The sequence below is a fragment of the Daphnia magna genome, linkage group LG1, assembly GCF_020631705.1.
Source record: "Daphnia magna isolate NIES linkage group LG1, ASM2063170v1.1, whole genome shotgun sequence".
In the NCBI taxonomy this organism is placed as follows: Eukaryota; Metazoa; Arthropoda; class Branchiopoda; order Diplostraca; family Daphniidae; genus Daphnia; species Daphnia magna.
In genome coordinates, this window is record NC_059182.1 from 14,991,407 (window position 1) to 15,017,816 (window position 26,410).

General features: G+C 42.1%; 1 protein-coding gene across 6 annotated transcripts in view; it reads left to right on the top strand.

Annotated features, from left to right (window-relative positions):
* The first annotated feature begins 567 nt into the window (after positions 1 to 567).
* The window catches only part of LOC116929366 (zinc finger protein 1), a 42,173-nt gene continuing 16,330 nt past the window's right edge, over positions 568 to 26,410 (top strand). Inside the window, exons 1-4 of one of the 6 annotated variants that reach the window (XM_045168094.1) lie at positions 568 to 1,237; positions 1,488 to 1,741; positions 20,623 to 21,073; positions 21,230 to 21,384. In XM_045168094.1, the coding sequence (XP_045024029.1) occupies positions 1,696 to 1,741; positions 20,623 to 21,073; positions 21,230 to 21,384 (652 nt within the window). In that variant the 5' untranslated portion in view covers positions 568 to 1,237; positions 1,488 to 1,695. Of the gene's footprint in view, positions 1,310 to 1,411; positions 1,742 to 20,622; positions 21,074 to 21,226; positions 21,385 to 26,410 lie in introns of all 6 variants that reach the window. The other 5 variants (XM_045168092.1, XM_045168089.1, XM_045168088.1 and 2 more) reach the window with 5 other exon arrangements.

Sequence of the window (26,410 nt, forward strand, 5' to 3'; positions counted from 1 at the left end):
AAAATTCATCGACATTTTGTTTGTTCTCGTCCAGGTGAACTGAAAACAAAAATTCAAAATGGCGATAGTGAGAAAGCCAAATAAACACATTCGTTGAATTTAAATATTTCCAAACGACACAAAGGTCAATCTACTGCGTCGTAAACGACGTTTCGTTTGACTATTTTCCTTTTTCAACATGGAAAACTCAACGGTCGTGTTTACATTGACAAAAAAAAAAATGTTAATAGGTCGCCAACGTCAACTACTTGGAACTGCTTCAGTTGATAACTACATCAAAAAAAAAAAAAAGAAAGAAATTAAAAAAATCCTAACGAAAAAAAAGTGAGGATCGAGAGAGACAACAAACTCTCGTTAAAAAAAAAAAACCAAATTCTAAAAATCAAAAGGGGGAGGCGAAAAGAAGGTGGGCCCCGTCAAGCCACACAACAAGAGTTTTCATGGAGGAGGGTTGTGGAGAGGGGGGGCTGCCCACCACCCAACTCAATTGGGACTGGCCCAGAGAGGGCGTTCGCCTAAAGCCGCATCTTTCCTTGCTGTGTGGAAGCAGCCAGAGCAGCAACGCTTTAGTCTGAGTATTCCTGCCTGGCTGAACTTTAGGCGGGTATTCACCGTTGGACCAGCGAAGGTAGCGCACAGGTCTGGCGAGCAGCTGGCCCAGCACGACATTTTTTTTTTTTTTAAACCAAGACCACAACAATTATTCTGAATTTCGCTTGTTTTTTTTTGTTTTTTAACAACACACCACTTTGAACGTGAAACAGAAACTTTGGAACATTTGCTGCGCTACGAACGTTGTTTTCGTTTTCGATTCTTCGTGTGTGTGTGTGTGTGTGTGTGGTTCATTCGAGAATTTTGGCTCCAACTGAACACAAAGAATTACTTTGAAACCCGAGAAAAAGAGTGACAAGTGCCTGTGAATTGTCATCATATGAACGAATCCGATCGTCTGGGGGCCATCTTGGCTATTGCTATTGAAATTCGCGTGGCATGAAAATTTCGGTTCTTCACGTGGCTTTTCAATCGACACTGACGAGTTGTTCACCTGCAGCAGAACGCGTATTCAAAACACAGACACACGCAAACACTGAGAAAAAAAAAGTTGCTCTATTCTAGTTGTGTGTGTAGTGCTCCTGCGCGTGTGTGTTGCCAGTGTTTCTCAACAGTGAAGTTTTTTTCCCTCCCGTGTCTGTGTGTGTGTGTTTGTGCTGTGTGTCTCTCAGTGCTTGCGTGTGAGGTGCGTTCTAGATTTTTAAAAATAGAACTTCTCTGCTAACTAGTGTTTTTCACCTTCACAAAATCTGCTCAAGTATTTTTTGTTTGTTTGTAAAAAAAAAAAAAAATTGGCGCCTTTTTTTTACCTCGTGGTCTGTTTTTTCTGATTCGATGTTTTTCTCTTTTATTTTTTTAGTAGTCGACGTTGCATCATCGTCTGTCGACATTGAAATTGCCAACTTTTATTAACGCTTTCTCTCTCCTAATTGCAGAAACATTTCGGATTTTATCCACTTCAACAGCTGAAACTGTGGAAACTGAAACAAGAGTGACTCGGTGTCTTTTGTGTTATGACCTTTTAATACGCAAAAAAAAAAAAAAAGTTTCGGTGTTTCAACGACGACTGGAAACCCCCTCCCCCTCGAACTTTTTGTGTGTGACGGATCTTTAGATCAACCACAAACAAAAGCGGAAGTGGAAATGAGAAAGAAGGGACTATCACGCCGTCTTGTGCCCACTCCTGAGGGTAAGTAAACGAAAGCCATCTTTTTTTCTTTCAAAATTTTTGTTCTCGGTTGTGTTTTTTTTAATTTGAAAATAATTCGCTCGTTGAGAAGCTTCGAATTTCGGGTGGGAAAAATGGGAGGGACCACCGTGTTTGAGCGATCGTTAACAATCGTTTTGAAGAACAACAAAGGCCGTAACGTTCAATGAAAAGAAAACAATGAACCGCATGTAATTTCAATCCTCGGCGACAACATTGTCCTACCAAACGCAGAAATATTCGCCACCAACCACGTTTTGCACATCGTATCCGCCATTTTCTTTTTTTTTCCCCCCTCCTGAAATGACTCATCTCGTTGCCTACCGTAAGAATTCTTCCCACCATTAAAAAAAAAAAGAGAAGGAAATGACGGTTGGTCGAATGTTTGTCCGGTCGGTAGCTGTCGACCAATCAGAGCGCAGGTTAGGTCGTAAAAAAGAACTTTTAGAGGAGCACATCCTGATAGAAAAGCTTTGCTGCTTTTGTCTATGAGGAGGAGAAAAATAAAAGAAGCCCCCAACGTTTCCACGGTGATAAATGAGACGCAGGTGGACACCACACGGTCCCTCCTCCATTTTTTCCTGCCTTGGTCGCCATCTTTGTCTACCCATCTCTTGTGTCTTGGATGCCTCATCTGGTCCTCGTTTACTTTCCCCCTCTCTCAGCCCACTGGACCTGCCTCCTTTTTCTTTGTTTCTCCTTTTTTTTTTAGTTAGACCAGTAGGACTGAAACAAACCAATCTAAAAACAGAATTAAAACTTGAAATGGCGATAGCATTGTGTGTGTGTGCGTGTGTGTAAAGGTACGTGATATCTCAGCAGGTATATAAATAGTACACCTGGTGGCTCCCCCCCAATTGGAAAACGGCGGGTTAAACAGACACACACACACACACTCTGTACGTGTCGTAGTAGTAAAGTGCTACACAGTGTGTGTGTGTGTGTGTGTTGATTGGATTACACGTCCGGGAGTGGCTCGCTAAAGTTTTCTACTCTTTCCTTACTTCATTCGTTATACATTTTTTTTTGAAAGTAAATGGCGTCGTTGTAGTAGTCGTCATATCTCCTTAGAGACTGGTAGGGAAAGGTGAGGCGAACGAAATGTACAGTGTACAGAGGCGTCGGTGTCGTCAAGTCAATCTCCGGGGAAACATCACGCCAGACAGGTCGTTGATCAAAAATGTATGAGCTAGTTTGCACACTCTCCCTTTTCTTAGTCAGAAACCCCTGCTCTCTTTTGTGTGTAGTGCCGAGGTGTGTAAGAGCGGTTCGCTTTGCTACACACCTAACCTATAAATATATAAGATGAAAGGCAAACCCTCTCCTCTCCCATCTTGTCTACCTCTTTTCTTTTCTTTTTTTTTCTTGTGAGGGAGAAAATTGGATCAAGTCAAGTCCCGCTGGTGGGAAACTTTGGGTGTGTGTTGTTTTTCATTTGTTATTCGGAAACGGGCGTGATTAACATAATAGGCGGACGACGTACCGTTGCGTACACCTTAGACGTAGTGTCTCTGTGAATTTTCAATAGAAATTGTAGGGAGATTTTAAACTTTCGGGACTTTATGTTTTCCAAATAATTTCTCAAAAGATAAAGAAGGTAGAAACTGTTAATATGCTGAGTGCGTAAGAAGAGATGGATGTCCTTTACCCCACCCGATTGCCCATCACTCACACTGGAACGTCTTCCAGATCTTACGGCTGGTTGTTTTTATTTCTTTCTTCACTTTTTAATTTGATTTTCTTGCCCATTGGACAACTCTCGTGCAATGCTAGTTGCGCATCAATCACTCGTGTTGCGTCCAACAGAAATCTATACCCCCCTTTCTTTACCGTATCTCCTATATTTGGACACTGGCTTCCGGCTGGATGTAATAAGAAGGAAGTGGATAGACAAAAATTTTCTAATCCCATTTCCATCACATTTTGCGATGATTCGGCACCTTTTTCTTGTGTCTGCATCTGTCTTATTTATTAAAAAAAAAAAAAGGTGGCCAAGTCTTCAATTTCCTTATTGAATGTCGGCGAACGAAGAGGAAGCCGCCACTTTGCTGCTGACTCGACTCGTTGCGGAAAAAAACGGAAACTCTCTTACAGTTGGGGATCTATTTATACGTTGCGTGTCTGTCGACTGGACCAACTATTTCCTCCTGTCGAGTCTCTTCTCTCTTTTTGAAAAAAACACACGACCATCTCTTTCTCTGGTGAGGGAAGGTGGGCGATCTGTTGTTTAACTTGCACCGTTCGTGTGGTTTTCTTCTTAATTGATCACTAGAGAGAGGTGTGAGTCGAGTGGCGGGACCAATTCAATCAGCTCGAGAAAAAACTCCTTACAAGTCTCGCGAGTTCAACTTGATGAGTACGCAGTCGATTTAATTAGAAACAAACGAGAGGCAAAGAAGAAAAACATTTTGAATCGATCCGAATTTTTAAAGAGAGAAGCGTTTTAAAGGAGTGCAAAAAACAAACAAAAGTGCACACACACAAGTATTCTACATCTGTCATGAACTTCCCTTATGCTGACGAAAAGCGTTGAAGGGGGGGAGGATGTATAAGGAAGGACAGAGCGGAAATTGGCAAGGTAAGACGGGAGGGTTCCGACCTCTTGGCTCAAGCCAAAAGACGGTTATACCATCGAGATGGCGCACACACTTATACACAACAAAAGAAGAAGGAGAATGGAGGAGGGGGATAAGAAGCCGGCATTTTTCTGGGGAGGGGCGGACGGGCAGAGAAAAGGGGCATAATGAGCTGGCGTTGCACGAAGACAAGGTGGAAAATCGATAGAACGCTCTCTAACCCTCGCATAGTTACACTGAGCCTTTTCTCCCCCCCCCTTTTTTTTTTATCCGCCATCTTCTGTCTCTCATCTTTTTATTCTTCTTTGCTTATCCACATCTTCACGGACTTCAAAACAAAAATGTAACAAGACTTCTAGCTGGACTTTTGGATGGACATGTTTCGGCATGCTCCAACTGGCACTATTCACACACACACACACACACACAAGTTAAAATACCTTTTTGAATATTTATTTGTTTTCTTTTTCAAGATGATAACGTTCATTGGAATGCGAAGATTTCGTAATAGGTAAAAATCTTTATTTTGAAAAAAAAAGGAGGGCAGGAAGGAAGAGGAGAAAGTGAAAGACAGAGGGGGGAACTGCCAGATGGCCTCGAGTGGTCCGTCGTCGTTACGGTCGGCGCACTGTAGAGGGTGCTTGATGATGAAAAGAAGAGTAGTCGAAGTAGAGAAGCCAAAAGTGTGTGCCCGATGATCCAGCTTCCAGTTGACTGGCAGTTCTCTCATCCGGATGTTCTTCTTTTCGTATTCCCCTTACCTTTTTACTATCCACACCCGTAAAGAAAAAAAGGCGCTTCGTTCTCTTTTGATCTGTGTGTGTGTGTGTGTGTAGCATCCGTGGCGCTTACTCTGAACGCCAAATGCCGCTGGATCGTGTAAAAAGGTTCCCGCTCGGATGAGGATTGACAGCAATCGAGTTACGATGACTACCTATGTATGGGATTTCTTTTTCTTCTTTCCGGCTTTCTGCCCCGATCTTGTTATATTCTCGTGTTTTCTTCCTTTGGCTGGGAATTTAACTAATTTTTCCTCCGGTCGTAGGCGAAAGTTTTAATTAAAAATTGCGAATTTCCTTGTCGATTAGGCGAACGAAATTTCCTTTTTTTTTTTTAAATTCCCCATAGTCGTTTGCTTGCCATCACGTAATATGCAAATGTCATCCAAAAGGAAGAAACTTTTGAGGTCTTGCATTTCGAATGCAAAGTTTTACTTTTTTTGTGTGTGACAAAAAGTACGGAATTCCGGCTGTACCTGGATGGAATTGATCTTACCTCTAAAAAAAAAAAAACCTTTCTAGCCGCAGGGAAGGGAGGAGTTTTTTTTTTATCGACAGAGAGAGAGAGAGAGAAATGGTGGAAAGTGTAACGAGAGCAAACAGAATTACGTTTTACTTCCCGCCGGATGAGGGGTGGTGGATTGCTGGCAGAGTAGAAATGTAGAGAGAGAGAGAGAGAGAGAGAGAGAGAGAGAGAGAGGGAAAAAGGAGAAGAAGGTGGGGGAGTCGGGGATGGGTTAAAAGGACGAAACAGCTGGAGACGTGCCCGAAATGCTCAACGAAATCAGCAGCAAGCGAGAGAGTCCTTGCCCGTGTGTACACGAACATTGGGAAATGCACCCACGGGTTTGTGTGCGTGTGTGTGTGTGTGCGGGGCGTTTCTTTTCTTTTTCTACTTCTCTTCATCATCGTGTCTCTCTTTCCATATATATTCGTCCTCTTTGTTTTTATTTATTTATTTTTTTGGTTCAGCAAAAAGAAAAAACTGGACCTGTGCGCACTCGTCGACATCGACAATCCTTTTGACACAGCAAAGACGATTCTGCATTTATCGGATGATGTCATCCGATTCATTTGCTAACGTCATTTTTCTGCAGATTAGAATACAAAATTCGTTGATACAAATTCTAAAAAAAAATAAAAAATAAAAAAATAAATAAAAGACAACCTGTTTCAAAATCGGCCCTTAAATGAGAATTTTCTAAAAATAAAAACAAAAAAGACCCTGCATTATAATGAGTTAGGAGTTGACAAACGATCCGAATTCTTTTTTGACTTGGTCTCAAGTTCACGGCCGAATGACAGGGGCGTCGTTGCACGCCGAAGAACGAGTTGTTGTCCTTGTATATTGGTCTTGACTACAGGAAGTGAAGAACGACGTCTGTCTGCTGTGTGAATGAGTTTATTGGGTGTAAATTTTGCGTCTCGACTTTCAACGCTGATCGGATCTCGTTAACGTCGCATTACCGCTAAAAAATCTCATTGCGTCTTTTTCGATCCAAATCCTTCTCCGATAGCATAGAAACACCTCATTTTGATTGTGTGATGGCCTTCTTTTATTCAAATTCTTCTTTCTTGCATTTAAATGGCGAATTTAATCAGTGGCATCAGACCCAAACAGCAAAGATGTTTCTACATTGCGGCGTGCGCCACATCTTCTCCCGTTCTCTGATCCATTTGATTCTCTTTTCTCAAGCCGTTGTGCATAGAAATAGATCGGCAATTAAGAAGGCCTTGTCGATAGTACCCAAACATTCGTGTTTGTCTTTTCCCATTGTTTTTTCTGGCTTTATTTTTTATTCTTTTTAAAAGAATTCCGTCAGTCCATTTGGTCGGTTTGCCAACGACCGGTGCGGGTTCCGATTGGATTCTCCTTATTTTTGTGTGAGGGGGTTAACAAGAACTCCACGAAGAAGAAAAAAAAAAAGTTTTTTTTGTTGCAAGTTTTGACGACTCGCGTGCGACGCAACGAAAACAGACGAAGCCGGTTCGTTTTCCGGATGGATGGCAACACCTGCGCACGTTTAAGACCCTCCTCCTGCGTCTTTTCTCCCTTCCCCAATCATTGTGTTAGACGGTAGTTACAACAGCCGCGCGTGTGTATACACAGAAACGGGCTGTTATAAATACCTCAGCTACGGCAGTCAACTCCCTTAAGAGCTTCCATTTCATTTATTTTCCCTTTTTTCTTTTTATCATTCAACGTTTACGTTTATCTTCTTTCTTTTTTTTCTTTTCTACTTTGATTGAATTTGCGAAGCTGAAGGAGAAAAAAAAAAAAGTTTTCTCTTCGTTTCTGGCCATTCGTCGAGTTCATTGAAGCGGCCCGTTAAATCGAGGCCTGCGTCCGTTTTCATCAGATTGCAGGTCCGTTCTTGAGGAAGAGACTGAGGGAAAATGCTGACGTTCACGTGATGGATGACATGCCAAACTAGGAAACGAAATCAGCCGCATCCGACATGGAGTGCGTGTACGTAGAGAGAGTGCCGAGAGAGAGAGAGAAACGGACATGGGGTGACGGCCGGGAGCTTGTCTATGTGACGCTTTATGATTTTGGCTTGTGGATAAAAGCCCCCCAGGTTGCGCAATGACTTGCATCGCTAATGAGCCACTACTAACCAACGCCGCCCTGTAATCTCAAATGGCCAGTCCCCTCGTCAAGTTTTCACATCCGGGGGAACCTGGGGGCTCCATTCGAAACTTCTGCCTCTCTATGCGGGCGTGCAGAAACTGTTATCTACTACATAGGTATTGCCAACCAGTTAAAGACACAGGGCCACTGTGAGATCCTTTAAGGATCGTTCTAAAGGCACCCCTCCTTTTGCTCTGCCATCAAACAAAGTCGAGGTCGTGGCGCTCTGCGGACTTAGTTTTAAAGCTCCCGCACAGTTGGTCTCTCATAGTCCACTCTCATATGGACCTCTTAAAAAAAAAAAAAAAAAATACAACAGTATGTATTCTGTGTGTAATAGGCGAATAAGAACTGAAAGGGAGCGGGTATCGATCCTGTTCTTCTTGTCTCCGCTAGAGAGGTTCGATGAATGCACCTGCTGTCGATGTGTGAGCTATCCTTCGCAGGAGATTATGGTTATTTACTGCCGCGCCGGTGGATGTGTCCGGCTTTAAAAGAATCAAAGAAAAAAGAGAGTTGGAAATGATTCAAAAGGTATTGACTCTCCTCATGGGCCGATCGAAAAGAGGTACCTAATCCCCCGTCTCCTACTCGAAAAAAAAAAGAAATCTGACGTTTGTGTGTACTCTTTGGCGTATAGTATAAAAGTCCGTTATATATGCGTTGCATAAGCCTCTTTGATGAAAGCACTCCTATTCTCTTGTTTCACCCTTTTTTTTTTCGTTTAGATTTTTTGGCGTGAGGAAATGAAAAAAAATGGATGCAATGGCATTTACATTTAAATTTGAGATTTTTTTGTCAAATAATTTAATGATTCTTGTAACGCAGCCGAGATTTGACAGGAGGGATCTTAATTAACGAAAATCGCTTTGCCATTTATATCTAAATCGATTTTCCTGGCGCTTTTGTGGAATTCAAATTTGCAATTGTTAATTGTAGTTTGTTCTAAATAGATCGAGTCAAAGTTAGATCATATATATTTTTCCGTTTCTTTTGTGTAGTTGCTGAGTTGACGATTCGAGTCGATCCATCTCCGTATAGTTTCTTTTGTTGATCGCGTGTTGTCGGGACCGTCGACTTGCTGATTTTTCCTTTTTTTTTTTTTTTTTTTAACAAAAATTCTATATGTATACAGTGTTGCGGAAGTTCCGGATTCCGGTTTGATACCAAACTCGTTGAAAGCGTAGTCTCTTCCGATTTTCTATCTCTCACTTTTGTGCGAGCGTGTTTCGTTATGCTCTGCGTGTGTGATTCATTCTCGGATTGAATTGGAAATGATCCACCATCTATCAAGGGCCACAGCTCTTCTCTTTTCGTTATAATGCTCTCTGGTGTCCTTCTTTTTTTTACCCCCCTGCTGGAAATGTATTCCGTCCATCGTTGTTCTATGCCCGCCCCCCTCGCACAGGCCTAAAAACTCTTGAGCTCACCGGATTTGATTTATTCTCTTGGTCTTTTCTATTTCTCGCCCTATTTATTATATAATGTCCCTTTTTTGAAAATAAAAAAGGCGATAGAGTGAGATGCTGTCTTTCCATAAACCGATCATCCATCACGATTTTTCTAAAGTTGAAAATATAAATCCAATTGAAGGAAAAAATTTAGCCCTAAGAGTCGACAGGATTTATTTCTTTTACACTCCCCCCCTTGAAATCTTATCGTTCCAAATTTCCCTTGTTGGTTATGTAAGTTACCGCCGCCGCTACATTTGATTATATATGAAGGTGCCGGATGGTGTGAAAAGGGAGGGGAAAGAAAAAAAGAGGTAGTGTAGTACAATCGTCAGGAATAAAAGATCGAAAGTGGGGGGGATGGCATGGAAAGGAAATGACGACGATGCATCACGAACGGATCGAACGCGCTCACGATGCAGTTTGCCGCTTTTTGTTTCCTTGCCACCTCCCGTCTGTTCCTTTATTTTTTTATATATTTCAGTGCACGCACTTGATGATGTAGAGAGAATTATAGGCAACGGTGGCTCGATGGCACAACGGGCAAAAAAGATCGGCATCCGCAATCAATCTTGTTTCCTTCTCCTGCACGTAGCACTCACGACGCAGAGCAGACCCAATGACTTTGTAGATTTTTTTTTTCTCATTCCACTGAAGTTAGAATCACAACAGGATGTCAATAAAATTTTCCTTTTTTGGGGGGGAGGTGAGGGACATCGCGCGTCCAGTTGTTTGTCTAAAATTGACCGTTTTTCTTCGTTTGTTTTATTTTAACTGGTGGAAAAAGAAGAAAAATGAGGGCGACATTTTTTTTTTTTTGCTTTTAGCTATTCTCGAGAAAATGAAATCAAGATGTGCTGGTGGATATCAGATGACGGAGAGAGGGAGGGGAGTCTACCGTCTGCTTCTTCGTTCCCCTCTCTCTTTTTCGTTTTCTTTTTACTGGTTGTTGTTTATACTCATCTCTGTGGGGGAGGTAGATATTCGTGGTCATCGTTTCTACATTATTTTGTAGGTCAAACCGGTCGATATGTCCGGTGATCTTTTTTTTTTTCCTATTTGAACTTGTCCAGACTTTTTTTCCCCAAACTTGAAGTGATGTCATCCTCATCGAGACCTTTCACGACCACACAAGTTTGATTTTATCTCCTTTCAAAATTGTTGGTCTCAATTTGTTTTTTTCTCATTTTGTAAGGGGGGACTGGCTGGATTTGATTAGACGCATTTGCGTAGATATCTTCTACGTCTTCCTGTCATTCTGTGTCGTTCATTTCCACAGCCCTACAGGGCTGTAAAAGAAAAAGGGCAGAGCAACAGCAAAAATTGGGGGCCATTTTCACACGGGAACTTTATCTTCTTGGCAGCTGTTGCTGACTCTTTGCCTAGCTCTGTTCATCTAGCGCCCTTCAAGTGGCTCCTGGTCTCGTCCTACATAGGAGAGAAGCGCCTTATTTTATATGTATTTCCCCTCCGCCTTATATTTACACCCGCCGCTTCTTCAGTTGTCTCTCCAGTTCGAACCAGAGAAAGGAAAAACCACTTGAAGATGCCAAACTTTTGCCGTTCCGTTTTTCTTCTCATTTAACCCACGCCTCGCGCTAGTCGATGGAATCCGTCTCTGACAGCCGCAACTGACATTCACCTGCTCTCCTTCTTCTTCTCATTTTTCAAATCATTGCCAAACATTCAAAATGCCGTTGTAAACCAAAATGATAAAAAAAAAAACGCATTTTTTTTTTAAATATTTTCGCTCGCCACTGTTAAAATGAACCTAACCGGATTGGTCTGGACGGTTATATATAAAAAAAAAAGGTAGCTAGCACCTGTTTAGGGATAAGTCAAGACCTGAGTTAGAGGGGTGTGGCGAACAAGTGCGAGTCGTCCAATGAGAAAAGCCCATCTACCTGTGAGCGAACCACACAGGTGTAGCGGGTCCGTGATAAAGGCAACCGTAAACGGCACCTATCCTTCTCACCGGATTGGTCCGTCTAATCTTCCAACTGGGCCCCGACTGGAACAAAAAAGGGAACAAAGGAAACACACACACACATGTCTCTCTCTCTCTCTTCTAAAATGTACATATAGGGGTTGGTGGAGCGTAGTGAGGTATACAGGCGGAAGCCGGTGAATAGTGGGGTAGTAGTAGTATACAGTAACGGTAGTAGACAGGTTCCATCCCTAGGCGCCAGGCTGACGGCGGCGGTGAAGCACAACAGGGAGCAACGAGAGGGAGGAGCGTACGTGAAGAGGGGAGAGAACGAGGTGGATGAAGGGGGGAGGGGGATTTCTATTTTTATTCTTATTCTTCTCTCTTTTTTTATTACTTACATAGTTTGGTGACAGAAAATCATAATCGTAAATTGTTCCAGTCGGCAAGATTTTTCTGTTTCCTTTTACGATCCATATATATATATTTTTTTTTACAGAAAAAAAAGAAGAGAGGAAAAATTGGGACTCTTTGTGTGCGCGATGGGATGGAATAGGGTCTGCACCTTGACCGTTAAATGAGGAGGGTCTTTTTTTTTTCTCTCTTTCGGGCTATTGTTTCCTAACCAATCGGTGAAGGCCTTTTTCAGAGTCATAAACCAGTGGCAACGCAGAGGAAGAAAGGATGCGAAGACTTACGGCGGGGGGCTAAGTTTAAACAAAGGGAAAGGAAGAAAAACGGGCCCGTGTCGCGTCTTTCTTCTTCAACGACGATACAGGCCCCACCCGAATAGATATAAACACACTCGGAACAGTAGTTTGCGACAGCGTCTACCTATATAATGCTTCTTTTTTTGTATTCTACTTGTGTTGTGAAATACTGTCTGAGTCTATAGAGACAGCGCAAAAAATCTCGAGTCCGATAATATATTTGACTATTGTAGTCGATAGGCGGAATCTAAAAGTGTCTACGTGATTCTGCTAGAAATGGACGAGAAAAAAAAATGGAACTGCTACATTATTCCTTTTGACTTGATTATGTCGTCGATGAGATTTTGTTGTTAAAGTAATGAGATTGCAGACTGTTTCTCATTTGATCACAAAAAACGAATGTTGGTGTCCCTAGCGGCCGCTAGATGGGGTGGGTGCCTCCCATTTTAAGATATACCGTCGTCCGTATCATCACCGGATTCTTGTTTTGATTTGATTTCCTGTCGAGTTTTCTTTCTTTTTTTTTCTGATGACGAGCAATGATGACGGGATGTTGCAATGAATCTTATGGTGTATAAATTCATTTCTGCAATCCTTCTCATCTCACCGTTATACAAAACAATACGAAAGGTCATCGTCTTTCTACGCGGTTTCGGCAAATGCGCGCTGTACCTTGTAACCTTCACGTGGGGTAATGTTGTGCATGGATACGTTCGAGAGTTGAGTGTCTGCGTCTGTTTTTGTCGACTACGTGGGAGACGATGGGAAACTGAATCTCGACATCCTTTCTCTTTCATCTGTCCGACGACTTTTCTTTCTCACTTTTATTTTCTTAAACAGAAAATTCCAACAAAAATCTCGAAAGAAACGAAATAAAAACACAAACTGGGGGGTGGTGGGAGGGACCTGAAGAGCGCGAGTTGTAAAAAACGCTCAACTCTCAAGTACCTCTCACTCTCACAATCTCCAAGTGCTCTGTGTATATCTGCGAGCTTTTTTGTCTTTTCCCTGTTTATTACCCCGTCCGTTTTGAATATAGTTTAAAGCTCCCCTTTTTTTTTTCACGCTTATTCCCTCTCTCAAAAAGACCAAACAAACCGTTTTCTCCGTCGAGCCAAATATATATATAAAAAAACTGTAGGATTTATTCGTAGGAGGTTGGGCGAATTTTCGTTCTTCTTGCATGGGGTATAGACACTTTGATTTGTTTTTATTGCAGCCAGAGTTACGTGTATGCTACAAATGCATGCATATCTATTTATACCGTTGATGTGACGTGGAAAGAAGCGACGAACGATGGGTGGTTGGATGGGGGCGAATGTATAAAGAGTAATAAGAGATGATTTGATGGAGGCCTGTCGTCTTGCATTAGCTTCCCTACTTCCTCCTCATATGGATGTGATTCAATTGATTCAATTCGCAGATGTGAATGTTGTGTGACGATGTTGTAGTAGTATAACTAGGCGATGTTGACGCTCAGACAACAACAAACGGATGGGAAGCCAGAAAAGCACTTGATCAATTCAAACAATGGCGTTCTATTACAGTTGACTGGATATGCCGTTTTCTTATTTTACACCCATTCTCTCTCTCTCTCTTTTTTTTCTTTCTTTCGACACACATTTTTTGGTGTCCATTTGTTATTATTGCTTGGCAACCCTTAGCAATGGTAACAGACATGAATAGGGAAGGGAAAATAACGAAACAGTTTTCTCCCCTTTTTGTTTTGTTTGGTTTTTGAAAGGCTCACGTTTGTTTTTCCTTTCGTTTCTCATCGTCCGTACGTAAAGTGCGCCCTGGTAAAATGATGATGATGATGGGCCGAGTTGGAAATCGGAGCGCAGTGGCAAAGCACCAATGACTTTTCTTCTGCTTTGTGTTTGTTGTTGAGTAGAAAATGGAAGACAAAAAAAGGAAAAAAGGTGTAACTCGATTCTTTTACTCTTGTGTCATTTTCTCACGCTCCCCTCCGCTGACTGGAACTCTCGGTCCCCTGGACCGCACGTTTCTACTTCCAATTCTTTCCCATTTCGGTTGGATCTCGTATTCATCTTCCTCATATTCTCAATCGTCAACTGCTGAAAACGTCCCAAGTTTTCCCACTTTGATCAATGGCAAACGAATTTCTTATTTGTTTTAAACGTCCGACTCCCGCCTTTATTTAAACGGATAGAAACAACTTTGACTCGATGCCAAAACAGACCTTCTTTGCTTTTCTTTTTGTGTGTGCGTGTGTCGTTTATGTGTTGGGACTTGCGTCCCGTTGCGAGACACTCAGCCCCGTCTATAAACATTCAATTAACGCAGTGTGGTATGTGAAACAGTCTCGGCTAGCTGCTGAGAGGATAGAGACGAGTTGAGCTAATCAACCGTGGAATTATATGAGCGAGAAAAAAGGAAAAAAACAAAAACAAAAACCTGTCAGCCGCACGCTTGATAATTGATTTGCCAGCCGGGCTGGCCCGTCTTCTTATGCGCATACAGCTGCCCCCTGCCGCACGCTACTAGAGTCTTTACATTTTTTTTTCTCCCACTTGTATCATTTTGATTTGAATTTCTTGTTGAACAAAAAATATTATGTTTGGTTTTTTTTTTTGGGGGGGGATTGGACGACAAGTAGAGAACCAATGACAGCTGTCTTCCGTTAAGGTGGAGCCTTTGCACAGGTACACCCAAATAAGGGAAAGGGAGGAGTTAAAAAAACAAATAAAAAAAAAAAAACAGGTGGTGGGTACTTCCCTTTTATCGGTTCCGGCTACCTGCCACTGTTTTGTTTCCCCATCCGCGTTTCCCATTGGACAGTGAAAATGCATTCTTGCAACTTCCCTCCGCACAAAATCTTCGCCGAGTTCAAGGGAATACCATTATATCCAGGCCAACTCTTGGGATAGGAAGATTCCAATCTAAAAACGAGAAAAGATACACACACACACACACCACAAGAGTCTTTTTATAGGGCCGGGTAAGCTTTGGAATAACCTCCCCCCCCCCCCAAAAAAAAAAAAAAAAAAAACGAAAAGAAGTGGCAAGGGAAATACATCTAGAAGTATAAGATAGGAATCAAAGTAATATGCAAAACGAAAATGTCATCATAGAATCCTCGGTCGCCCCTGTTTCGCCGGTAAAGCCCAATCGCCGAGAAGGCTGGGTGATTGTGTGTATAACCCCTCCCCTAAGATGCGTTATGCATTGCTCCTCTTTAACACGCACACACGAAAAAAAACAAACAACCAAAAATCAGAAATTGCTAGCTTTATACGCTCGACAAGTATAACGTTGTGATTTATTGGCCTGATCAAAAGTCGTACCCGCAATGGGTTATTCTCTTTGTTTTGTTTCGTCTATTTTCTCACTTCGTTTCGCGGCACGTCGTTCAACGCGACATTATATTATTCCCGCAACAGCGTATCGCATCAATAAATACTATAGTCTCTTCACTTTCTTTTTCTCGTCGAGCTTTTTGTTTGTCTTGCGGAGGAATGAGGGCGAGAAAGATGACGTAAAGATGTGGCGAGTCGTTTGTTGCCCGTTTTACCATGCATCTACCACAAGTGTTGACATCGAAAGAAATGGGGTGCGATTGTTTAGCATATAAACAGGATAAATTTCACAAACAATAGGAAAAAATTGTATTTCCCTTTTGTTTTGTTTACGTTCGTCCACAAAACGAATAGCGACCGATAGCCATCGGACGCGATGTCTCCAATGAACCCATCGTTTTGCGCAGACATTTTCGTCAGATAGAGTCGCTGGTGTAGTTCAAATGAAATGATCAAATAGACACGCAATTAATTTTGAAGTGCTTTTAAAATAAACTTCCGATGTGTGTGTGTGTGTGTGTCTTTTATAAGGTAAAGCAGTGATTGGACGAGACTGAAATATAACAATGGCAGGACTGATGATAAGGTCCATTGGCTCTTAGATGAAGGGGAACCCAAAACAAACGACGTCGAGCGCTCGGTGCTCCCTTAAAAACGTTCCACTAGGCGGTAAAAGAGAACGACGAGTGTATACCACAACAAACCCCTTTTTTTTCCCCGTTTTTGCCAAAGAGTCCCGAACAGTATACTGTGGTAGATACTTGAGAAACTATAGCTGGCCCGAGAGAAAAACAACACGGCTCCCTCGAGTGCCGTCAACATCCCCCCGCCCCTTTAAACCGCAACTGTTACAATTCCACCCAAATTCGATCCTTCTTAATTGAGGGACTCAATTTTTTTTTAAAATTATATTCGCGCCAATTTTTTAAAAATTGCATGTCAATAAAGTTTGAATTTTTGTTTGTGTGTTTCCTTAAAGACTCGGCTTTTAATCGTGATGATAATTAAACTAACCGCACTATTTACGATTAGACCCGTGTATGTGAACGAAGATATTTTTTATGATTGGTCTTTGCCTGCTACACGCGAGCAGACTGAGGGGGGGTGGAGACAAATGTATAATGGAGGGTATCGTTTCAACATGGTGTACTAATCCGCTTTGGTGACGTTGAAAAACTGAATTCTTTTTTTTATCCTCCTTCTTTTTTTCCCCCCGTTAGTCGTAGCTTTTTTATTCTTTTCAGCTGATTGGATGGTTCAGTTATATATTTCCTGATAGGCCATGTCTAGACTGTGTGTAGAGAATTACATGTGTGTATGGGTGCGTATTTAGGAACGTACACGCGATATTGAAAGTGTGGCCCATCATGAAATGAGAGGATCATTGCCAGCGAGAAAAAGAAATTAGGACGGGGTGCAAAAAAAAGGGGGACTTTGATTTTCTATACTACCTTTTGTTTTGGGTGGCTTTTGGCGCAGCAGACACAGTCATCATCCATCAGTCGGTAAGAAGGGAGGAGCCGATAGAACGGATGTTTTCTGGGGAGGTTACGTTACACAGATGAAGCTTTTCTTCTTCTTCTTCTTCTTCTTCCTTGTAATCGATTGATTTTCTTTTTTTTTTTTTGCGTCCACTAAGTATCGAATTAGCCGAGACGGTATTCCGACAGCTGATCTCTTGCCACATCACCTCATCCATCTTGTTTCGTATATACGTACTACATAGTACACGCTCGCACACGGTGATATCATAGAAAAAAAAAAAAAAAATCCCAAAAAAGAAAAAGAAAAAATCATTTCGTCTATTTGCTGTTTAGTTTGACCAGTCCGACTTGCCTTTTCTGTCTCTGTCTCGTGTTGTTATTCGTTCGAATCTCACAGCGACCACTAACTACCATCACGTGGCAGGCGAAAAAGGTTAGACATCCAATAAGGAGGGCAACTGCTGTGGCCGAAACCTCCTGGCTCCTCGTTTTCTCCCTCTTTTTCTTTTACGTTTCGTATACTACGTGTGTCAGTGATGGAGTGTCGGCGTCCGGACGATGACAGCACAGAACCTTCATGAGCTTTCTTTCCATAAAGGAGGAAAGAGAAGGAGGTGTTGGCCATGCTGCCACCATCATCGAGGTGCAGATGGAAGGCTGATATTTTTTCAACACACATCTTGCCCTCCCCATATGATTGATATAACGATATCACGGGGAGAGAGAGTCCGGTGCTATTGTAACGATATGACGTGTAACTCTGCATTCAATTCTCGTTCTTGTTAAAGTATATTATGCCCATTAGATTCTATTGGCTAATGCGTGTGTTTCTGTTGTCGTTCGATCGCGAGTCGCTCTTCGATGTTAAGCCTTTCACTTGTCTCGGGCTGGCCTCGTCTCCCGAGCATAGCGCACAGCAGTAATCGGATTGATTGACTTTTGACTAAATATATGTGTGTGTGTGTGTGTGTGTGTGCAAGTCTGTATAGCTGTTTGCTTCCTAGTTGATGAGACACGGAGATGCGAGACAGACGAGACGCAAGGAATAAAGGTCGGATTTGATGGCAGAGGTTTGATGAGTAGACGTCATCGCGATGAGTAGTCAATGCGAGGATTGAGCCCGACTACACGTAAAGCTTCCAGCTAATGATCTGCACACACGCACATTTCTCGACACAGAAACTTTTCACGAAAGAAATCAACAATGGGCAGGATAATGCATCCTCCATTTTCCTTTAATTTTTCTTTCGTTTGTTTTCGTTGCGCTAGAAGACATTTTTGGTTTTTGTTTTAATTCATCCGACCTAATGGAAAGAAGAAAAATTTCCGTAATATTTTTGCTGTTTTTTGTTTTGTTTTTTCTTTGTTTTAATGGGCCATCATCAGAGGGTCCCATTTGTCGTCAACAGAAGGAACCCCCAAAAAACCGCGTTATTTGTGTGTGTAGTCCTTTCTTGAAAAACTGCCCTCCCCTTTCGAAGATAAAAACAAAAGCGCAAAACGTGTAGAATGTGTGCGTCGCGTCTCGACCATCTTGCGTTTTGGAACGCAAGGCAACCTCTTTCTCGCTCCACCCGCCGGTTGTGTAATATTATTAATAAATCAGTAGCAGGGCTGGTAGATTTGTACGAGTGTATGTGGTGCCGTGCTGCGTGTAATGGCGTAGTATAGTCTATTAGTTTTTCTCGGACGGTTGCGCTGCGCGGCGACTCTCTTTTATACATATTTATACACAATGGTCACAATAATCATAAAAATAAATACCGTGTGTACCGTACTCCGCATAATAAATAATAATAATAAAATAAAATAAAAAAAAAACGGTTGCCTTCGGCCGAGAGATTTGTTCATCGTTAGACGGAAAGAGGGGTGGGGGGAATAAAAGCCAGACGCAGACTGTGTTTGTTCCTCCCCTCTTATGCAATCGAGAATTATCTTTACGTCAGATGATCACCAACGTTTTCTTACTGAAATCGGTCTCTCAATTTAGAACAGTGCGCCCCTATGTAGACATGCCAAAATGTTGATGAATCTCTGTTGTTTGTGTGTAATTCAACGCGAGTTTGTCGCATCATTTTCAAACATTCATCATAACGAAATTTTCTTTCGTCAAAAATGTTTTGGTAGATCGGACACACTCGAAGAAGAAAAAAGAAGAGGGGGCAGCATAAGGGCGATAGAGACAGGAGCGAAATGGATGACCCCCAGTGCGACAACAGAAAACAAAAACGTATCGAGTTGAGAGAAAACGAACGTCGTAGTCGACGTCGGGCCGTCACAAACGACGACGGGCCATGACGAGTGAAGCGAGCAGCGACGAGCGTTACGTCCGGCTGAGCGTAAACTTTTTCAGGGTGGTGGTTCTTCGAAGAATAGGGCGAGGCTGGGGTCTCTTTCGCTTCCGCGTTCAGCACTTTGTTGTATCATATTCTCTCTCATCTCGTCAGTTCTTTCGATGAGAGAGAGAGAGAGGGGGGGGGGCACATATTTATATATGGCCGCTGTCTGCGCTCTTCCTTTTCTTCTTTTTAAGGCCGAAAGAAAGTAAAGTGATAGGAACCTCGTTCAATCCCTGTCTGAATTGATTCGAGAGATCTCGGCATGTTTTTACGACTTGACTTTTAGTTTTATACCGAAACATTGGCTCTGTTTTGTTTTTGTTTTGTTTTTTTGTTTTTTTTAGAGGAGGGGTAAAGAATATCAGGACAAAAGCGTTTGCAATATCCAGTGTCGTTTTCTTTTTTATTTTCTCAACGAGCTCCTGCCATTTCTGTGATCTTTGAAATGGATATTTTTCACGCGCTCGCCTTTCCCTACCCTCCCTACACCCGTTGCGTGAATAAGAGATGATGATCCCCATTTTGTCATCACAGCCTGGAAGAAATCGGATCTATATTTTTTTTTTTTTATATTTCATTCGATTTGTTTGGAGAAATATGGAAGAAGAAAAATAAAAATAATATATCTTTGTTTATTGATTGATTTTGACGGGGGGGGGGTTAGTTCTATTATTATTTTGATTCATTTCATTTTTTATTTCCGGACTAAAGTAGAGAATCGGTTGGAAATTCACGGGCCTTAAAAAAAAAAATGCAACGGTGGGGACGCTGTGTGATTGAGTGGGACCGTGTTTCCCGTTTGGGGTTGTTGAAGGGGAGAGAGACTTTTTTTTTTTTTGTTGATTTCCGCCCTCCCCTTTTGCCACTATACTTGGGATTTATTATTATAGCATACACATTTTCTTGATCTCTTAATATTTATATTTCTCCCGTTCCCCCCCTGCCTGTGTGAAAAGTTTACCCCGCCATCTTTAAAAAAAAAAAAGAAAAAAAGAGGAGAAACTAGCGCAGCTGGAAATGACGGGGAATTCCTTCCCCGTTTTGATTTTTTTGCAATAGAAAGGGAAGGATTTTCTCTTTGGTAAATAATTCAGCCGTTTGTCTGTTGGAGTCAAAAGATACAAAAATAAAAATACATGAAAATCCGGTTGATGTTTGTGTGTATAGAATCGGAGGAATGGAGTGAGGTGGGGCGGAAGAAGGTGAGCGAATCCGGTTGGGGAAGGGGAGATGTCTATACATTCGGTGTGTAGTAGTAACAGAAGCGATGAACATAGAGGACAAACAACATGAGAAATCCCGTCGTTTTCATGTAGAGAAATAGAGAGAGAGAGAGAGAGAGCCGAGATAAATGTATAAATGTGTGCGTGCGTCTATATAGGATCCGGAAGCTGGATGGCTCGTTTCCGCCACCGGGTTTGCGAGCACTTGAAAAGAGTCTCAAGTGCAGTTACTTCGATGTCTCTTGAAAAGATAGCAACAATCAGAGCGGCCATTCGACACGCCCACTTTCTATGTGCGATCCTAATCGAAATGCGATTCAATGCGATTCATTTTCAATTCGATTGTGAGGCTCTTGTTGATTCCAGGTGGTTTAAACATTATCCTAATATTTATTTCTTATCGTTTTATCTATTTTGAATAGAAGAGATGACACACAGCGAAGAAGAGACGACAATAAAGACATCGTCTTCCATGATGTCGTCAACATTAGAAGTAGCTCCTGTCAGTCCGAACGGATCGTCCGACGCCAATCACAACCTCAACAAACCACTGCTGGCATCGTCTTCTCCTTCGTCTTCCTCTTCTTCGTCGTCGTCGTCCTCATCGTCTTCTTCCTCTTCGTTCACCACAAACAAGACGACCATCAGAGAAGGCAACGTTGTCGCTTCTGATTTCCTGCCGTCGGCTCCGGTCCTTCAGCGTCCGCAGTCGGCCCACGTCAGCGCAGTTGACCGGCCGGAAGATGACGTTGAAGAGGCCGAAGTAGCCACCGAACCGGAAGAAGTTGAAGAGGAGGAAGAGGAAGAAGAGGATGAAACCACCTCCCCCGAGGGTCAATCCCCAACTCCCCGCGACGTCACTCAACGAATCAAGTAACGCACACGCTTCATCTTTTCATTTATATACTATATAAAAGAAATTCTTTTTTTATATATATATGTACCGATCCATTCAATTTTTGTTTAAATATATTTATTTATTTTTATTTGAAAAAAAAAAATCTATTTCCAATTTTGGAATGACAGCAGTTTGTCGGTGGTCAAAGGCGACGTGGGCGGACCGGAATCGCCGTCTAGATTGATTCATCCCACGTCAGAGCCATCCATTAAGAGTGGCAAGAAATCATCCGGCATTTTAGTTCCACGAGTTCCTTCCAACAAAAACAAGAGCCGCACCAAAACAGGTTAGTTCCATCCATCCTCTCTCTCCATCCTCCAGTCTCCGTAATGTTAATAGCAGTAACTAGTTATGCCGTCCCATCATCCGTCATCTCTTTTGATTTTTAACTCCCAAATCGGCATTTCTTTTTTCATTCCCGTGATTTGATGCAACTAGCAATGTAAACCGACAGATTTTTAAAAATTATTATTCCCCATTTTTTTTTCTAAGCCTCGCAAAATTCGTCGTAAAACAAACGGAACTAAACGGTTGAACGATGTCGTAGAATTGAAACATTGACACATGTCGTAGATCCTCGCCTTGTTTTTACTGTCGAAAAGGGTTGGATAACAAACAAGCCAAAAATTGAAGTAAAAAAAAAAAAAAAACAGAAACGAAAAGGCCAATGCTATTAGGCGATATGAGCGTATATCTTTAGTAGAACCATCGAAATATTGTTTCTTTTTTGTTTGAGGGGGTGGGGGTGGGGGCTGAGCTCGTGCCAGTACACACATCGTCCAGATGATCCGATTGTGTTCTGTTGTGTTTTGCCTTTTGGCCAGTGTCTAGCAGCCCAGGACAAGGCAAAGAAAAGGGAGTGTTGTATAGCTTGAAGTAAGACTGAGGATGATGGCCGACGACAGTATGACAGCTGTTGAGGGGTGGGAGGGTCTGGCACACTCTCATCGTTGTCTAAAAGAGTAGCAGCAGCAGGGAAAGGCCCGTGATTCGATTACGGGTGTTATGTGTTCCACCATCCGAAGAAACGCGCTCTGAGCAGGTTTTTCTTTTTTTATTCTTTTTTTTTCTCTCTGTTTTTGTTTTCTTCTCTTGTTCCTGACACGATCCACTTTACGTTATGACCTTTTCCTTGTCTCCTCCTCGCTGGCCTCTTTTCAATTTTTTTTTTGTATCCTCAATGAAATCCGATTAATATGTACATTACTGCGTACTTGCTATGATGATATAGTCGCACATATTTATACATAGGCATAATCACATAAAATGGACAAATGAATTAAAAAGAAGCAACAGAACAAAAGGAGAGGCAGAAACAGATAAATAAATAAAAAAAAAAAAACAAAACAAAGTTTGGACAACCCGTTGGATATCAGAAAATCCAGCTGTCGTCCAGTTCAGTTAAGGTCATTTGTCACGGCGGTCGAGTCTGTTGGTATTGGACCCAAAAAGAAGAAGGAAACAAAATGAAAAGCTTTTTTTTTCTTTTTGTTTTTATTTGTCGGCCAAACTGATTCAGTGGCTCACTGGCCGTTTGCAGTTGTTGGAAGAGAACAAAGCTTGTGTATACAACAGTAGTACTACAGCTATAGTGCTATAAGACATATAGGAGAGAGGGGGAAATGAACGCCACAACCACCACACACACACACACACTAATGGACCTTTAATTATCCCTGTGGTGGTTTTACTTACCAAGGAAGATCTCCTCAGTCTTCGCCCGCTTTTCTTTTGTCTCCCTTTTTATTTCATTCTCTTTGTCTTTTTTTTTTTTTAACTTTTTTATTGATGCGTCTCTCCTATTGTTGCTATTGTTGTCCACTGGCTGTCTTATCTTCTTCCGCACTGACCGTGATGGAGCGTGATGAGAACTCAGCTTCCCCCCTTCTTTTTTTTTTCCCCTCGTTCAATCCTCCGTCCGTCTATCGACCGTTGTGCGGAGGTTAAGCCTCTAAAAATTTTGACTTGGGAAGTAGGACTAGTATAAGTCACGCTTTTGTGACCTTTTGTCGTCGATTTCATTGCGGAAGCATTGGAAATCAAGTGAGACAGTATCCACTCGTCGACAGACATCGCCCCCTTCTTTTGCTTCCATCCATCGCACGGGTGTGTGATTTCGTACTAAAGGAGAGAAAGCACGACGATTCTTGATGATGGTGGTGGTGGTGTAGAGCGGAAGTTTCCTGTTTTGAAAAAAAGAAATAGGAAAAAAAAATAAAATGAAAAGGCCACACACATACGAAACGACCGGATTGCAGCAACGGATCCATCAAAGTCAACCTAATCGCTGGACGTTTTTCTTGCGTCTTTTTTTTTTTTATTTATATTTTGTTTGCCAGTTTCTTGCAACTGCTTTCTTGTGCTGCGAACCTTCTCCTTCCGTGTGTCTGTGTCTCTTTTTGTTGGTGCTCATCTAGCCGCGAACGATACACACACACACACACACGCATACATACATTCATATATCCTACAGTATATAGAATGTTGTTTCGGAGGGGGGCATCGCTCTTGTATCCATCGTATGTCGCGAGGTTGACGGGGATAAATATCTCTTTCGAAAACGAATACATACACTGTATGTCTATTGAGTCGCCCCTGTTTTAAAAACAAAATAATAAAAGGAAGAAAAAAAAAAATGAAGACTTTGCCTGCCCGATTCGGAACGAAGAGACAAAAGGGAGGCATCGATCCGCATTGATGTTCCGCGTTAGTAGAGTCTTCCTTTTCTTCTTTCTTGCCGTCAAATCCCTTTAATGAAGGTATATACACAAGTCATCAACATCCAACAAAAGAGAGAAGGGGGCCGGGGGGGGGATAGGGTAAGGATGGAGAGCTCAATATGCTGATGATGGCGCAAATCCTCGTGGCTACCGACGCCGGAGATTGGGCGCTTTACGTACCCCGTACGCAACGCCCGTGCTGCCGTCATCGGTGGGACAACCTAAGCATAACTGCTTATTCTTATTTGTTCTTCATTCTCTCGTTTGTCGCAAAACAAAAAAGGGGGGGATGGGGAGGGGGGTAATTCTTTGTAAATGTCTGTGTGTTTGCGGTGATCACGCAGGGATTTGTTTAGAGACCCTGCCGCTCTTACTAGGAATGGTTTGATTGTCGTCAAGTTCCTCCGTCATGTCTTCCCTTTTTCCCGAAGGCGGTTAGAAACGGTGGGCGGAAAAGAAAAAAAAAAGATTTCTAAGCTTCTGGCATCTTTTTGTGTGCGTGCGTGTGTTTAATATATGCATAATAAATAGATCTATACTTAACATATTCTGTTTGTCTTGGAGACTGTCGCGCCGACTTCTTGCAGCCTAGATGTAGAGAGGAAGAAGGAAAGATGATGGCTTTTTGTATCTGTCGAGCCGTGACTTGATGGCGTGTCATCCTCTGTGACAAGCTCCACCAGCCAAAAGCTTTTTCCTCTTTGCAAGTCGATGTGTAGAGCAATAGCTTGTTGTACTAGTAGCTGGATGTTGGCCCCCTCTCATGTTTATGCATCGTGTTTGTTACTTGCTACTGTTCTACTCATTTGCTGCTAGCCTCCAAAAGGTCTCTTGTCAAGATCTACCCCCTTGTGCGCTTTTCGTCTCCTCCCACCCATCAAGCCGACATGACTCGAAACACACACACACACACAGATTTCGAGTTGACTGGTAGACTCTTGACTAGTACACCTCCTTCTATATTGCTATAGTTGGAGAGTCTTCTTTTTTTTAAGACTGACGTTAAGATGGAGCAGCTTGATGATGATGGAAGGAACATACTAAACAGCCATGTTATTATCAAGTTTTTCGTTTTCTTTCCCCATTTCCTGATTGTGTGTGTGTGTGTGTGTGTTTGAGCATTAATTCGACCGGCACAAAGTCGCACTATACCTTCTCCTCTTCCGCCCGATGACGCTCAGCTGATGTTGTGCTTTCGCAACTTAATGCCCGCCTCTTTATACATGGACTCTTTTTATTTACATGCTCGCGAAGCCTTTCCATTTTGTTCATTTTATAGAGCCCCAGCTCCCCTCCCCCGAAAAAAAAAAAAAAGCTTCTTTCTATTTTCTTACCCTGACTGGCTGGAACAATGCTGATTACCGCAACATTAACGATAACTCCATTCCCGCAACTTGGCCAGCTGTTGTTACTTCGGCTAGTCTTCCCCGCAACACAGTCACACTTTTTTATTTTATTTTATAGAGCTGTCCTTTTTCTCTTTTCTTTTTGAAAACTAGTAGTCGTAGTAGTAATACTACGGCCACTACCGAAATGTCTTTACTTCTTTTTTCTTTTTGTTGCGGAGTGGGGGGGGGTTTCTCCATTCGACTAATCAGCACGCCAGGCTGAGCACAACAATCCAGCCCAACCGTCGCATTACTTCCGTACATATACACATTTACTGTTCTCTGGCCATACTGCTCGTCTTGAGCATTAAATAGCTGGCGGTTTTGGCTTCGCAATGTTTTTTGTTTTTGTTTTTTTTGCTTTCTAGCAACGACTCTATTATACGCCAACGTTTTGAAAAGGGAGGGATTCTTTCTTCTTCTTCTTCTTCTTCTTTACATTGATTTGCGATTCGTATATATCACAAAGTGGAGACATGTTTCTTTATGTTCGGCATTATTCGTTAAAAGGTATACGCCTACGTACAAGTTAGTTACAAGTAGGGACTACTATTTTCTTATATTGTTTACTATGTAATAACAGCCGTGTGTTTCGCCATCGGCGCAATTTTTTTTTGTTTTCCCCTCTTTCTTAATAATGAGTTATTGGTGAAACACCAGGGGGGGGGGGATCTTCTTTTATCTGTTTCTTTATGATTATTATTGTATCTCTGATGTGGATGTGTACAGTAACGTAAGTAGTCGTTGTATTCTACTACAAAAAAAAAAAAAGGCTGCAGACTATACTGTCCTCCTTTTTTTTTTTTCTAACCCCATAGTGAAGGAGGGGGAGGAGGCTATAGAAGCTACATGTTGAGGTTGGTGCACATTATGATTATGATTATTGTAAGAGCAGCCGGAGGAGTAGTAGAAAAGAAAAGACTATAGTGGTGGGAGGTTTTCGTTGTGTCTAGTTTCCAGTACACAATGGGGTTATGATAATGGCCGCTGAAGCTTGATGCTGAGGGTCATAAAAGCATCTAGAGAGTAAAACAAAAAAAAAAAAGGGGGAGAGGGAGGATGTTCTCGCTACTTCACTTTTGCCTGTCATACCGCCACGACTAAAAGTCCCGATTGCCGTAGATTCTGCACACAGCTACACAAATCCGACCGTGTGTAGTTGTGTGCTATTTGATATGTTTGGTCTCTTTATATTGCTTGTGTT